Source organism: Hoplias malabaricus, chromosome 7 (genome assembly GCF_029633855.1).
Source record: "Hoplias malabaricus isolate fHopMal1 chromosome 7, fHopMal1.hap1, whole genome shotgun sequence".
Lineage (NCBI taxonomy): Eukaryota > Metazoa > Chordata > Actinopteri > Characiformes > Erythrinidae > Hoplias > Hoplias malabaricus.
Window position 1 is genome coordinate 1,234,077 of NC_089806.1, and position 16,705 is coordinate 1,250,781.

The following is a 16,705-nucleotide window of genomic DNA, read 5'->3' on the forward strand; positions in this document are numbered from 1 at the left end:
CATTGTCTTTATTAAAACATTGTGTCACAAAATACAAACAGCAATAAAATAAACACAAAGAATCAAAATTAAAGCCAGAATTGAACATTTAACCCATAATTAGTCAGAGTTTGACCCTGAGGACACAGGGGGTTTAGACCCTGCAGAGGACGACGTTACAGAGTAATAAACTAAAGATAAAAACCCTGAGAAACTGCAGCAACACCAAACAAACAGCTTTAGAAATACACAACGTACAAACATCTCAGTTCACTCTTAATATCACAGTTATAACCCTGTATTACACAGTAATTAACCCTGTATTACAGTTATTTACCTGTATTACAGTTTAACCTGCTTTAAACCAGCACCAGCCTACATTATTGATTAGTGTGTGTGTGTGTTAGGAGGTGGTGGTAGTGGTGGGTTTGTAGACCAGGTTTTCCGTCTCCTCGTTCAGAGTAACCGCTGGACTGTGTGTGTGTGTGTGTGTGTGTGTGTGTGTGTGTGTGTTAGGAGGTGGTGGTAGTGGTGGGCATTTCCGTGTCCTCGTTCAGAGTAACCACTGGACTGTGTGTGTGTGTGTGTGTGTGTGTGTGTGTGTGTGTGTGTGTGTTAGGAGGTGGTTGTAGTGGTGGGCTTGTAGACCAGGTTTTCCGTGTCCTCGTTCAGAGTAACCGCTGGACTGTGTGTGTGTGTGTGTGTGTTAGGAGGTGGTGGTAGTGGTGGGCTTGTAGACCAGGTTTTCCGTGTCCTCGTTCAGAGTAACCGCTGGACTGTGTGTGTGTGTGTGTGTGTGTGTGTGTGTGTGTTAGGAGGTGGTGGTAGTGGTGGGCTTGTAGACCAGGTTTTCCGTGTCCTCGTTCAGAGTAACCGCTGGACTGTGTGTGTGTGTGTGTGTGTGTGTGTGTGTGTGTGTGTGTGTGTTAGGAGGTGGTGGTAGTGGTGGGCTTGTAGACCAGGTTTTCCGTCTCCTCGTTTAGAGCGACCGCTGGACTGGACACTGGAGCTCTTTGATGTTGAACTTCACTCCTCTTTTTCTTGATTAAACAGTACCCGAGCAACGCTAACAACACCAACACCACCACAGCGATAATCACCGCCGTCGCCACGGAGCCTGGACAACAACAACAACAACACACACATCACAAACAAACAAACACAGCAGCAGTGCTCTGGAGCTGAAGGGGTTAATGAGGAGTGTGTTCCTCCTCCTGCAGAAACACCACCCCCCACCCTCCCGGGAGACTCTACACACAGGAACACTGCTGTGAGGATCTGCTGGAGTTCAGCCTCATAATCATGAGTGAGGAGGCAGGGCTAAGGCTCCCTCACTCTGATGACCTCACGCTGTCGTCATCACGTGACGGATCAGGAAGAGGGGTCAGAGAGTGATGAGGAGAAAGAATGAGACAGAGACGCTGAAGGACATCTGTCTGTCTGTCTCTATGGAGATAAAACACTGGCATAACTATTTCAATCACAGCTCCCTCTTCCCTCGGCCGCCAGAGACTCCTCTGTGTCCAGGGCTCCTTTCACAGCTGTGTGAGACCCACTCTGTCCAGCAGCACAGCTGTGTGAGACACCAACCCCCCCCCCCCCCCAGCTTTAATCAGCTTTAAGACATTTATGAGATGAGAAGTGTTGAAGGTGAAGGCTTTACCTGACTGATGTTCCTCCTGCTCAGAGCGTTCAAACAGACCCTTCGCAAAGACCTCGCTGTCTACAACAAGACAAGAGCAAGTCAGTATCATTCACTCTGTCATGTACTACACTGCTTCATCTGTCTTCTAAGAGCCAGGCAGGCAACAGACCACCTCTCACCCACACACCCCCATGGACAGTTTCACACACACACCCAGTCACACCTGTAGACAGTTCACACACTCACCAAGTCACTCCTGTGTGCTGGACGCCCAAGAGATGACAGAGGGACAATGACACAGTGGGACAGAGAGACAGTGGGACCATGAGGCAATGTGACAGAGGGACAATGAGACCGTGGGGCCATGAGACAGTGGGACCATGAGACAGTGGGACAGTGAGACAGATGTAAGTGTTCAGACCTGTGACGTCTCTGCAGACGTCCATACAGCTGTCCTTCTTCTCAAAGTTGTTTTTGTTTCCGCCGCAGCCCCCAAAAGTGAAGCGATGGCAGTTTCTGTTCAGAGGGTCGTAATAAAACCGCGTCAAACTCGCTCTGCAGGGTCCGGTCACCGGGGGGTCCACACACCGTGCTGCGCACACACACACACACACATGGACTCATATCACACAGAGCTTTAAAAGACCTCCATTGTTTGAGGAAAACCCACCTTTTTCTTCATTTACTTGTATCTCCAGTAACCGAGAGAGAGTCCTGTTCACTGATAACACACACACAGAGAGAGAGAGAGAGAGACATGTGTAAAACTCAGATGATATCACTTCTATATTATTTAAATAAAAAAAAATAAAAAACATTCAAAAGTGGGCGTGGCCTCACATTGACCACAGTCACTTTCATCAGAGCCATCAGTGCACTGCGTCTGTCCGTCACAGTGAAGCTCCTCCTCCACACAACAATCACTGGAACACTGGAACTGACCCGCCCCACACGGAGAACCACACACTGTAGTTACACACACACACAAAGAAAATCAACAGAAACTGAGACCTGCACACTACTTAAACATGACCAAAAATAAGAGACACAAAAAACAACAGCACTGTGTTTAACTACAAACAAAAACATAAGCAAAAGCAACGTACTTAGAAATCTACACACTAACTATACACAGGGACACAAACAGACACAAATCTACACACTACTCACTGAGACACAAACAGACACAGACAAAAACAGACACACAAATCTACACACTACTCACTGAGACACAAACAGACACAGACAAAAACAGACACACAAATCTACACACTACTCACTGAGACACAAACAGACACAGACAAAAACAGACACACAAATCTACACACTACTCACTGAGACACAAACAGACACAGACAAAAACAGACACACAAATCTACACACTACTCACTGAGACACAAACAGACACAGACAAAAACAGACACACAAATCTACACACTACTCACTGAGACACAAACAGACAAAACTACACACTACACAAACAGACACAAAACTACACACTACACACAAAGACACAGACACACAGACAAAAACAGACACAAAACTACACACTACACAGAGACACAAACAGACACACAAAACTACACACTACACACAAAGACACAAACAAAACTACACACTACACACAGAGACACAAAACTACACACTACACACAGACACAAACAGACAAAACTACACACAGAGACAAAAACAGACACACTACACACAGAGACACAAACAGACACAGACAAAAACAGACACACAAATCTACACACTACTCACTGAGACACAAACAGACACAGACAAAAACAGACACACAAATCTACACACTACTCACTGAGACACAAACAGACAAAACTACACACTACACAAACAGACACAAAACTACACACTACACACAAAGACACAGACACACAGACAAAAACAGACACAAAACTACACACTACACAGAGACACAAACAGACACACAAAACTACACACTACACACAAAGACACAAACAAAACTACACACTACACAGAGACACAAAACTACACACTACACACAGACACAAACAGACAAAACTACACACAGAGACAAAAACAGACACACTACACACAGAGACACAAACAGACACAAAACTACACACAGAGACACAAATCTACACACTACACACTGAGACACAAACAGACACACAAATCTACACACAGAGACACAAACAGACAAATCTACACACTACACACAGAGACACAAATCTACACACAGAGACACAGACACAAACAGACCAAACTACACACAAAACACATAGACACAAACAGACACAAATCTACACACAAAACACAGACACAAACAGACACAAATCTACACACTACACACAGACACAAACAGACACATCTACACACTACACACAGACACAAACAGACACATCTACACACTACACACAGGGACACAAACAGACACACAAATCTACACTACACACAGAGACACAAACAGACACACTACACACAGGGACACAAACAGACACTACACACTGGGACACAAACAGACACACAAATCTACACACTACACACGGGGATAGAAACAGACAGAGACACAAACAGACAAAACTACACAGGGACACAAACAGACACACAAATCTACACACTGGGACACAAACAGACACACAAATCTACACACTACACACAGGGACACAAAGACAAAACTACACACTACACACTGAGACAACTCTACACACAGACAAAAACAGACACAAAACTACACACAGACACAAACAGAAATCTACACACTACACACAGGGACACAAACAGACACAAATCTACACACTACATACAGAGACACAGACACACACACACTACACACAGGGACACAAACAGACTACATACAGAGGCACAAACAGACTACACACAGGGACACAAACAGACACACAAATCTACACACTGGGACACAAACAGACACACAAATCTACACACTACACACGGGGACAGAAACAGACAGAGACACAAACAGACAAAACTACACAGGGACACAAACAGACACACGAATCTACACACTACACACAGGGACACAAACAGACACACAAATCTACACTACACACAGAGACACAAACAGACACACTACACACACAAATCTACACACTACACACGGGGACAGAAACAGACAGAGACACAAACAGACAAAACTACACAGGGACACAAACAGACACACAAATCTACACACAGAGACACAAACAGACAAAACTACACAGTACACACAGACACACAAATCTACACACAGAGACACAGACAAAACTACACAGTACACACAGAGACACAAACAGACACAAATCTACACACTACACACAGACACACAAATCTACACACTGGGACACAAACAGACACACAAATCTACACACTACACACGGGGACAGAAACAGACAGAGACACAAACAGACAAAACTACACAGGGACACAAACAGACACACAAATCTACACACTACACACAGGGACACAAACAGACACACAAATCTACACACAGAGACACAGACAAAACTACACAGGGACACAAACAGACACACAAATCTACACACAGAGACACAAACAGACAAAACTACACAGTACACACAGACACACAAATCTACACACTACACACAGGGACACAAACAGACACACAAATCTACACACAGAGACACAGACAAAACTACACAGTACACACAGAGACACAAACAGACACAAATCTACACACTACACACAGGGACACAAACAGACGCACAAATCTACACAGTACACCGACACAGACACACAAATCTACACACTACACACAGGAACACAAACAGACAAAACTACACAGTACACACAGACACACAAATCTACACACTACACACAGGGACACAAACAGACACAAATCTACACACAGAGACACAAACAGACACACAAATCTACTCACTACACACAGACAAACAGACACACAAATCTACACACAACACACAGACAAAAACAGACAAAACTACACACTACACACAGAGAGACACAAAACTACACACAAAACAGAGACACAAACAGACAAACAGACACAAAACTACACACTACACACAAATCAACACTACACACAGACACAAATCTACACACTACACACAGGGACACAAACAGACACACAAATCTACACACAGAGACACAAACAGACAAAACTACACACTACACACTGAGACACAACTCTACACAGACAAAAACAGACACAAAACTACACACTGAGACACAACTCTACACACAGACACAAACACAAATCTACACACTACACACAGGGACACAAACAGACACACAAATCTACACTACATACAGAGACACAAACAGACACTACATACAGAGGCACAAACAGACACTACACACAAACAGACACACAAATCTACACTACATACAGAGGCACAAACAGACACACTACATACAGAGGCACAAACAGACACTACACACAAACAGACACACAAATCTACACTACATACAGAGGCACAAACAGACACACTACATACAGAGGCACAAACAGACACTACACACAAACAGACACAAATCTACACTACATACAGAGGCACAAACAGACACACAAATCTACACTACATACAGAGACACAAACAGACACACTACATACAGAGGCACAAACAGACACTACACACAGGGACACAAACAGACACACTACATACAGAGGCACAAACAGACACACAAATCTACACTACATACAGAGGCACAAACAGACACTACACACAGGGACACAAACAGACACACAAATCTACACTACATACAGAGGCACAAACAGACACTACACACAGGGACACAAACAGACACACTACATACAGAGGCACAAACAGACACACAAATCTACACTACATACAGAGGCACAAACAGACACACTACATACAGAGGCACAAACAGACACTACACACAGGGACACAAACAGACACACAAATCTACACACAGACACACACAAATCTACACACTGGGACACAAACAGACACAAATCTACACACTACACACGGGGACAGAAACAGACAGAGACACAAACAGACAAAACTACACAGGGACACAGACACACAAATCTACACACAGGCACACAAATCTACACACTGGGACACAAACAGACACACAAATCTACACACTACACAAGGGGACAGAAACAGACAGAGACACAAACAGACAAAACTACACAGGGACACAGACACACAAATCTACACACTGGGACACAAACAGACACACAAATCTACACACTACATACAGAGACACAGACACACACACTACACACAGGGACACAAACAGACACTACACACAGGGACACAAACAGACACTACACACAGGGACACAAACAGACACTACACACAGGGACACAAACAGACACACAAATCTACACACTACACACGGGGACAGAAACAGACAGAGACACAAACAGACAAAACTACACAGGGACACAAACAGACACACGAATCTACACACAAACAGACACACAAATCTACACACAAACAGACACACAAATCTACACACTACACACAGGGACACAAACATCTACACAGAGACACACAAAACTACACAGTACACACAGAGACACAAACAGACACAAATCTACACACTACACACAGGGACACAAACAGACAAATCTACATACTACACACTGAGACACAAACAGACACACAAAACTACACACAGAGACACAAACAGACAAAACTACACAGTACACACAGGGACACAAACAGACACAAAACTACACACAGACACAAACAGACAAAACTACACAGTACACACAGGGACACAAACAGACACACAAATCTACACACTACACACAGGGACACAAACAGACACACAAATCTACACACTACACACAGGGACACAAACAGACAAATCTACATACTACACACAGAGACACAAACAGACAAAACTACACAGTACACACAGGGACACAGACAAAACTACACACTGCACACTGAGACACAAACAGACAAAACTACACAGTACACACAGGGACACAAACAGACACACAAATCTACACACTACACACAGGGACACAAACAGACAAAACTACACAGTACACACAGGGACACAAACAGACAAAACTACACAGTACACACAGGGACACAAACAGACAAAACTACACACAGACACAAACAGACAAAACTACACAGTACACACAGGGACACAAACAGACAAAACTATACACAGACACAAACAGACAAAACTACACACAGACACAAACAGACAAAACTACACAGTACACACAGGGACACAAACAGACACACAAAACTACACACAGACACAAACAGACAAAACTACACAGTACACACAGGGACACAAACAGACAAAACTACACAGTACACACAGGGACACAAACAGACAAAACTACACACAGACACAAACAGACAAAACTACACAGTACACACAGGGACACAAACAGACAAAACTATACACAGACACAAACAGACAAAACTACACACAGACACAAACAGACAAAACTACACAGTACACACAGGGACACAAACAGACACACAAAACTACACACTGAGACACAAACAGACAAAACTACACAGTACACACAGGGACACAAACAGACAAAACTACACACAGAGACACAAACAGACAAAACTACACACTGCACACTGAGACACAAACAGACACACAAAACTACACACTACACACTGAGACACAAACAGACACACAAATCTACACACAGGGACAAACAGACACACAAAACTACACACAGACACAAAACTACATACTACACACTGAGACACAAACAGACATAACTACACAGTACACACAGGGACACAAAGACACAAATCTACACACTACACACTGGGACACACAGACAAATCTACACACAAAGACAAACAGACACACAAATCTACACACAGGGACACAAACATACAAAACTACACACTACACACTGGGACACACAGACAAATCTACACACAAAGACAAACAGACACACAAATCTACACACAGGGACAGAAACAGACACACAAATCTACACACACAGACACAGAACCCTGAACACTATTAAACTCACACAACAGAGACACACAGACACAGAACCCTGAACACTATTAAACACACACACAACAGACACAGAACCCTGAACACTATTAAACGCACACAACAGACACACACAGACACAGAACCCTGAGCACTATTAAACGCACACAACAGACACACACAGACACAGAACCCTGAACACTATAAAACGCACACAACAGACACACACAGACACAGAACCCTGAACACTATTAAACACACACAAACAGACACAGAACCATGAACTCTATTAAACACACACAACAGACACACAACTACACACTAAACTACAAACAGACACAGAACCATGAACACTATTAAACACAAACTTTACTGTTTTTATTATTATTTAAAAAGGGAAAAAAGTGAAAAATTGACAAAACATTTCTTATTAAATTGCACAATAAAATGAAGTCACCTTCCACAAGAGAAGTCAATTTCCTCCCTCCAGGGGTCACTGCAGAGACAAAATAATAACCAATCACAGGTCAATAACACTGACCAATGTCTTCTCTCCTAAATAATTTTAAATCACTGATAATGAAAATGATCACAGCTTAATTACACTGACCACTAACTACAGCTCAACTACAGATGAAGCTAATGATAATACACTGTGTGTCTCGTCTCATTTTAAATGAAAACGTATGGGTTGTGTCCTGTGTCATCACTGTTTCTGCCGTTGTCCTAATAGAGTTCTCCTAAGACTACAGACGTGCTGCGGTGGTGTTTACCCGTGGTCCAGTTACAGGCCTCGTCACACTCTTTATTCTGTGCTAATAGAATGCTCCTAAAACTACAGATGTGCTGCTGTGGTGTTTACCTGTCGTCCCGTCACAGGCCTCGTCACACTCTCGCTGCGAGATGAAGTTGTTTTCGTTGGGGACACATCCTCCAAAAGTGAACTCCTCACAGCTGTTGGACGCAGCGTTGTAAAACCAGCGAGGAAAAGACCCTCGACACGGACCCACCTTCTTAGGCGTCAAACAATGACCTAAGAGTTACACAGTAATCCTGAGATTAACACAGGCTAATGCAGGATAACTCAGTAATTATAAAATCAAAACATAACTCAGATTAACACAGTAATCCCCAGATTAACCCAGTCAAACACATATGAAACCAGAAGTCCTGATCTTAAATATTCCTGGGATTAACCTAGACTGAAACAGTAAACCTCAGATTAACACAGTCACCCCGACACTGAAACCGTAAAAACTGTAATTACTCAAATAAAACCAGGCTAATCCAATAAAACAAACGTGACATATAGTTTATATCTAATACATAAACTTTAATATCTAATGTTCCACTGTTTTTAATGTTTAATCTCTGAATGATGAATGTCATTTTAATATCTAACCCGCATTAGATTCTAATATCTACCTGATTTTAAAATTATATGTGTCCAGTAGCTCACAAGCTTTAATATCTAATCATTTTTACTGTTTAATATCAACATTTCCAATTACTATTCCACACCGATATAACACATCCTTTCTCTATCTGTTCTCATCATCTGTCTCCGCCCTGAACAACCTCTACTCTAATCAAAACAACAGCATAAGGGCCGGGCTCTCCAAGATCAAATCTAACAGGCACTCATCAGACACTCTGCACACCTCTACATCTGGACTAAAAACACCTGGATCCAACACGTAAATCAAGCAGCATTTAAGGGGGACTGGAAGGTTGTTGTTACGGAGGACAGTTCTGAAGGATTTAAGGGGGACAGGAAGGTTGTTTTTATGGAAGGCAGTTCTGAAGGATTTAAGGGGGACTGGAAGGTTGTTTTTAAGAGGGCAGTTCTGAACTATTTAAGGGGGACAGGAAGGTTGTTTTTATGGAGGGCAGTTCTGAAGGATTTAAGGGGGACTGGAAGGTTGCTTTTATGGAAGGCAGTTCTGAAGGATTTAAGGGGGACTGGAAGGTTGTTTTTAAGAGGGCAGTTCTGAACTATTTAAGGGGGACAGGAAGGTTGTTTTTATGGAAGGCAGTTTTGAAGGATTTAAGGGGGACAGGAAGGTTATTTTTAAGGAGGGCAGTTCTGAAGGATTTAAGGGGGACTGGAAGGTTGTTTTTAAGAGGGCAGTTCTGAACTATTTAAGGGGGACAGGAAGGTTGTTTTTATGGAAGGCAGTTTTGAAGGATTTAAGGGGGACAGGAAGGTTATTTTTAAGGAGGGCAGTTCTGAAGGATTTAAGGGGGACAGGAAGGTTATTTTTAAGAGGGCAGTTCTGAAGGATTTAAGGAGGACTGGAAGGTTATTTGTAAGAGGGCAGTTCTGAAGGATTTAAGGGGGACTGGAAGGTTATTTTTAAGAGGGCAGTTCTGAAGGATTTAAGGGGGACAGGAAGGTTATTTTTAAGAGGGCAGTTCTGAAGGATTTAAGGGGGACAGGAAGGTTGTTTTTATGGAATGCAGTTCTGAAGGATTTAAGGGGGACAGGAAGGTTGTTTTTAAGGAGGGCAGTTCTGAAGGATTTAAGGGAGACTGGAAGGTTATTTTTAAGGAGGGCAGTTCTGAAGGATTTAAGGGGGACAGGAAGGTTATTTGTAAGAGGGCAGTTCTGAAGGATTTAAGGGGGGCAGGAAGGTTGTTTTTAAGAGGGCAGTTCTGAAGGATTTAAGGGGGACAGGAAGGTTATTTTTAAGAAGGGCAGTTCTGAAGGATTTAAGGGGGACAGGAAGGTTGTTTTTAAGGAGGGCAGTTCTGAAGGATTTAAGGGGGACAGAAAGGTTGTTTTTAAGGAGGGCAGTTCTGAAGGATTTAAGGGGGACAGGAAGGTTGCTTTTAAGGAGGGCAGTTCTGAAGGATTTAAGGGGGACAGGAAGGTTGTTTTTATGGAATGCAGTTCTGAAGGATTTAAGGGGGACTGGAAGGTTATTTGTAAGAGGGCAGTTCTGAAGGATTTAAGGGGGACAGGAAGGTTATTTTTAAGAGGGCAGTTCTGAAGGATTTAAGGGGGACAGGAAGGTTGTTTTTAAGGAGGGCAGTTCTGAAGGATTTAAGAGGGACTGGGAGGTTATTTTTAAGAGGGCAGTTCTGAAGGATTTAAGGGGGACAGGAAGGTTGTTTTTAAGAGGGCAGTTCTGAAGGATTTAAGGGGGACAGAAAGGTTGTTTTTAAGGAGGGCAGTTCTGAAGGATTTAAGGGAGACTGGAAGGTTATTTGTAAGAGGGCAGTTCTGAAGGATTTAAGGGGGACAGGAAGGTTATTTTTAAGAGGGCAGTTCTGAAGGATTTAAGGGGGACAGGAAGGTTGTTTTTAAGGAGGGCAGTTCTGAAGGATTTAAGAGGGACTGGAAGGTTATTTGTAAGAGGGCAGTTCTGAAGGATTTAAGGGGGACAGGAAGGTTATTTTTAAGAGGGCAGTTCTGAAGGATTTAAGGGGGACAGGAAGGTTGTTTTTAAGGAGGGCAGTTCTGAAGGATTTAAGAGGGACTGGGAGGTTATTTTTAAGAGGGCAGTTCTGAAGGATTTAAGGGGGACAGGAAGGTTGTTTTTAAGGAGGGCAGTTCTGAAGGATTTAAGGGGAACAGAAAGGTTGTTTTTAAGGAGGGCAGTTCTGAAGGATTTAAGGGGGACAGGAAGGTTGCTTTTAAGGAGGGCAGTTCTGAAGGATTTAAGGGGGACAGGAAGGTTGTTTTTATGGAATGCAGTTCTGAAGGATTTAAGGGGGACTGGAAGGTTATTTGTAAGAGGGCAGTTCTGAAGGATTTAAGGGGGACAGGAAGGTTATTTTTAAGAGGGCAGTTCTGAAGGATTTAAGGGGGACAGGAAGGTTGTTTTTAAGGAGGGCAGTTCTGAAGGATTTAAGAGGGACTGGGAGGTTATTTTTAAGAGGGCAGTTCTGAAGGATTTAAGGGGGACAGGAAGGTTGTTTTTAAGAGGGCAGTTCTGAAGGATTTAAGGGGGACAGAAAGGTTGTTTTTAAGGAGGGCAGTTCTGAAGGATTTAAGGGGGACAGAAAGGTTGTTTTTAAGGAGGGCAGTTCTGAAGGATTTAAGGGGGACTGGAAGGTTATTTTTAAGAGGGCAGTTCTGAAGGATTTAAGGGGGACAGGAAGGTTGTTTTTAAGAGGGCAGTTCTGAAGGATTTAAGGGGGACAGAAAGGTTGTTTTTAAGGAGGGCAGTTCTGAAGGATTTAAGGGGGACAGGAAGGTTGTTTTTAAGGAGGGCAGTTCTGAAGGATTTAAAGAGGACTGGTGATAATGAGTCAAGCGAATAATGCCAGAAGAAAGTTAAAGCCGTTAACCCTTAAACTCTACCTTTTGTTCTGCGGCTGAGAGTGAGGCACATGTTGAGGCCTGTTGGGCTTTTGTTATTGTTGTTCTTTCCTACGGGTTTCTGCTGAGTTTAAAGTGAGACTAAAGCTCAGTCTGAGCTCAGTTAAACCCACACTGTGGAGACAGACACTGTCAGAGTGCGAGTTAATTCCAAGACAGTTCTCCAGTGAGGGATGAACAGGATTAAACATTCTGTTCTACTAGGTGAATGGGCTACGCTACTGTAGGCTGGTTGGGTGGGGCTACTGTAGGCTGAATGGCTAAACAGACTCAACGTTTCTAAGATGTGCTGTAGATTTTGGGACAGTTCTGTTTTATGTCGTCTCAGGTCATAATGAGTGAGGGTCAGGGGCTAGTGTTGGGGATTAGTTCTGGATCAAACTCACCACTCTAACTCATCCCAGAGGAACTCCATCACTCCAGAGAACACAGTTCCACACACCAGAAGAACCCCATCACGCCAGAGAACAGTTCCACTGTTCCACACACCAGAGGAACCCCATCACGCCAGAGAACACAGTTCCACACACCAGAGGAACCCCATCACGCCAGAGAACACAGTTCCACACACCAGAGGAACCCCATCACGCCAGAGAACACAGTTCCACTGTTCCACACACCAGAGGAACCCCATCACTCCAGAGAACACAGTTCCACTGTTCCACACACCAGAGGAACCCCATCACTCCAGAGAACACAGTTCCACTGTTCCACACACCAGAGGAACCCCATCACTCCAGAGAACACAGTTCCACTGTTCCACACACCAGAGGAACCCCATCACTCCAGAGAACACAGTTCCACTGTTCCACACACCAGAGGAACCCCATCACTCCAGAGAACACAGTTCCAAACCCAGACTGAACAGAGTGACCCCAGACTGATGTCAGGAGGAGCTCAGATTAAACTGAGATGAACCTGTAAAGTAATGAGAGTCTGCAGAGTGAAAGAGAGAATGAGGAGAGGCTGGACTCACGCTCGGATTGTTCATGGGTCAGAACCAGGATTCGGACCGTGTCTGTGTCCGTCTGACCCTCAGAGTCTGTGACCGTCAGCTGGAACTCGTAAAGTCCTGCTCGAAGGTTGGACACCAGCAGCTGGTCAGGAAATTCTGCCGTCTGGAGAAATAACATTTATAAAGACTTCACTGCATCATTATAATAAACAAAACATAAATCATACATAATAATTATTTACAATAGATAAGACAACTGTGCTGTAGCCCCCTGGAATGTGACTCCACCAGCTTGTGGAGAGGGCATGGTGTAGTTTAATAACCCTGGAGCGGGAAGAGTGAGGTTAATCAGCCTCGGTTCTGTTCATTCCACTGGCTTTGGGAACTGAGGAGACTCAACGCTGAGGGTTTGAGAGTGAAGCTCTCTCTCGATACGAGACTCCAGCTGCTCCACAGTCTGTGGTCACCGCCGTCTGGTTCTCTTCATGACGACCACAGGAGACAGATCTGGACGCAGTCCTCTGTCTTTCAGACCCTGAGTCTAGTGTTTCTGTACAGAGTTGATAGTATTTCCCCTGTGTGTTTCAGAGTTTAAGGTGTGTTTCTTGATGAAGAAGCGGACTGTGTTCAATGTCAGTGGTTTTCTGAAGTTCTGAGTTCCTGCGTCTACGTTTATCACAGAACCAGGATCAGAATCAGACTTCACCAGGTGTGTGCGCACATACAAGGAATGCGTCTCTGGATACACAGCAGCTCACAGTGCACGGGATCAGACAAAAGACCTTTCACAGGACAGTAATATAGACGTCTCAACACACACACACACACCTCTAAATAAGAGTAAATGTTTATATAATGAAGAGAGAGTAAACAGAGGTGTTTAAATGTAGAACACAGCTGGATAAACATCATAAGATAATTATAAATAACAATGATCTAGTGTTTAATAAGAGAAAACATTAGTATTAAAGTTGCCCTGTACCTGAGAGACGACAGAGCTGTTTCCTGAGAAAAGAACCCACTTGTAGCTGGTGATGTTGTGTTCACCAGAGCTCTCAATGCCATTGAGTTTCACACTCTCTCCAGGTCGAATCACCACATCTGGACCAGCATTGGCTGTAGGAAGTCGATCCCCCTTATCTACACACACACACACACACACACACACACACACACACACACCATACCTGTAATCATTCTGACGATTATAAATCTACAAACCACAGAAATGTTGGCCCGTGTGTAAACTGCAGTAAACAGAAAAATCTCTGAACAACTGAGCTGTATTTTATAAATATAAACATATTTGGAGTTTACAGAATATTCCATTTCCTCTGATCGAGCGTTCCACTGTAAAAAGGAGAATATCAAAGGAATAAAAGGAGCATCCACCAAAGGATCAGTTACTGCAGCAGAGAGGGGGTGTGGCCATCATTCAGAGAGAGGCGTGGTCTAAACCCAGAGATCTCACAAGGTTTATGTCTCTCACCATCTCCCATCCACAGCACTGCAGAAGACTCAGGAGACTCCTGAGAAATCTCAGTCCACGTCAGACAAGGTTGGACACCACTGCTGAATGAGGATGACCTTCCAGCCCTCAGATGGCTCTGCAGGAGACACCCTTATCACACTGTGATTAACACAGACACATGGGCTCTGGAGGACTTTAGGAACTAAACTCTGAACCCAAGCTCATCTTAGAGGGACAAAAAGACAGAGGAGACCTGTGCCGTGGTCAGATGAGTCCATGTTTCAGCTTGATTTCAAGACAAATTCATAAAAAAAAATGACTTTGGAAATCTGTTCTTTTGTTGTTAAATAAATCTTCAGAAGGATTTACACAGCACAGAGTCTGTTTTACTGTGGTTTATAAAATGGCTGAATAAACAGAGATGTTTAAAGTAGTGTTACTGTATCAGACTGAACTCAGGCAGGTTTTCAGGTCACTCTCTTACTGTCTCGGAAACCGATATCGCATCTATAGTTAGATTTTACACCCTGTGAAACCTGACCAGCCCTCAGTGGAGTCGAGTACAGAGACAGGTGGTTCAGAAGAGCAGTCGGCTGGGACTCACCTGAAGCGCGAGTCGGTCCCTGCAGGTAACGCTCATACACAGACTCCCGGATGTAACTGCTGAACCCGCTCTTCTTCACGAACTTACAGACGAACCGGTTCCGGTAGACACAGTCGAACAGCACGCAGCTCTTGACGGAGTCGTCTCCCTCCGCGCGCTCCACCAGCGCCAGGTTACAGCGGCTGATCCCGCAGCACGCGCTCTGGCAGTCCTGCCCCCCGTGCACCGTCGTGCTCGAGAGCAGCGTGGCTCCGTCGGCCACAGAGTCCTCGGCGTTCACCACGAAGTCCGCGCGGCCCTCTCTGAACCCCGCGGGACAGCTCGGGCCCACGCGCGCTGCTCCACACAGCAGCAGGAGGAGGAGAGGCCAGGCCAACACCGCGCGAACACTCATTTCACACACATTCATATTCATAATTATACCTGCGCGCGACCACTGATCAATCAACTCATCAATAACAAAAACGGCCACGAGCTCCGCGAGACGCCCTTCTTCCTGTTTACCTTCAGAGTCTCAGTGAAAAAAAAGCTGATTCAGTTTCAGTCACACCCTCCACCTCCACATAACTCTATCTCTATCTCTCTCTCACCCCCCTCCTGTCTCTCTCTCTGACTCACCTGTGTCTCACGGCCTCTCTGCTCAGGTGAATTATCCAGGTGTGTCGTTCTCATACGTCTGAAAAACTCACGTGAACATATTTGAATGAATCCACTTAAGAACACACCTGACATGCCACAGAGCTCACCTGAATCATATGAACGACTCGTCTGAAAAACACACATGAACA

At 44.2% G+C, this 16,705-nt stretch overlaps 1 protein-coding gene across 1 annotated transcript; it reads right to left on the minus strand.

The window, feature by feature from the left end:
- Window positions 1–16,705, minus strand: LOC136701610 (kunitz-type protease inhibitor 1-like). Its single transcript, XM_066676236.1, has 10 exons — window positions 15,918–16,705; window positions 14,825–14,982; window positions 13,864–14,005; window positions 9,423–9,593; window positions 9,018–9,056; window positions 2,465–2,590; window positions 2,295–2,345; window positions 2,046–2,216; window positions 1,643–1,702; window positions 1–1,096 (listed from the first exon to the last, which is right to left on the minus strand). Exons 1-10 carry the CDS (start codon window positions 16,330–16,332, stop codon window positions 906–908), a joined length of 1,524 nt encoding a protein of 507 aa, XP_066532333.1. The 5' UTR covers window positions 16,333–16,705; the 3' UTR covers window positions 1–905.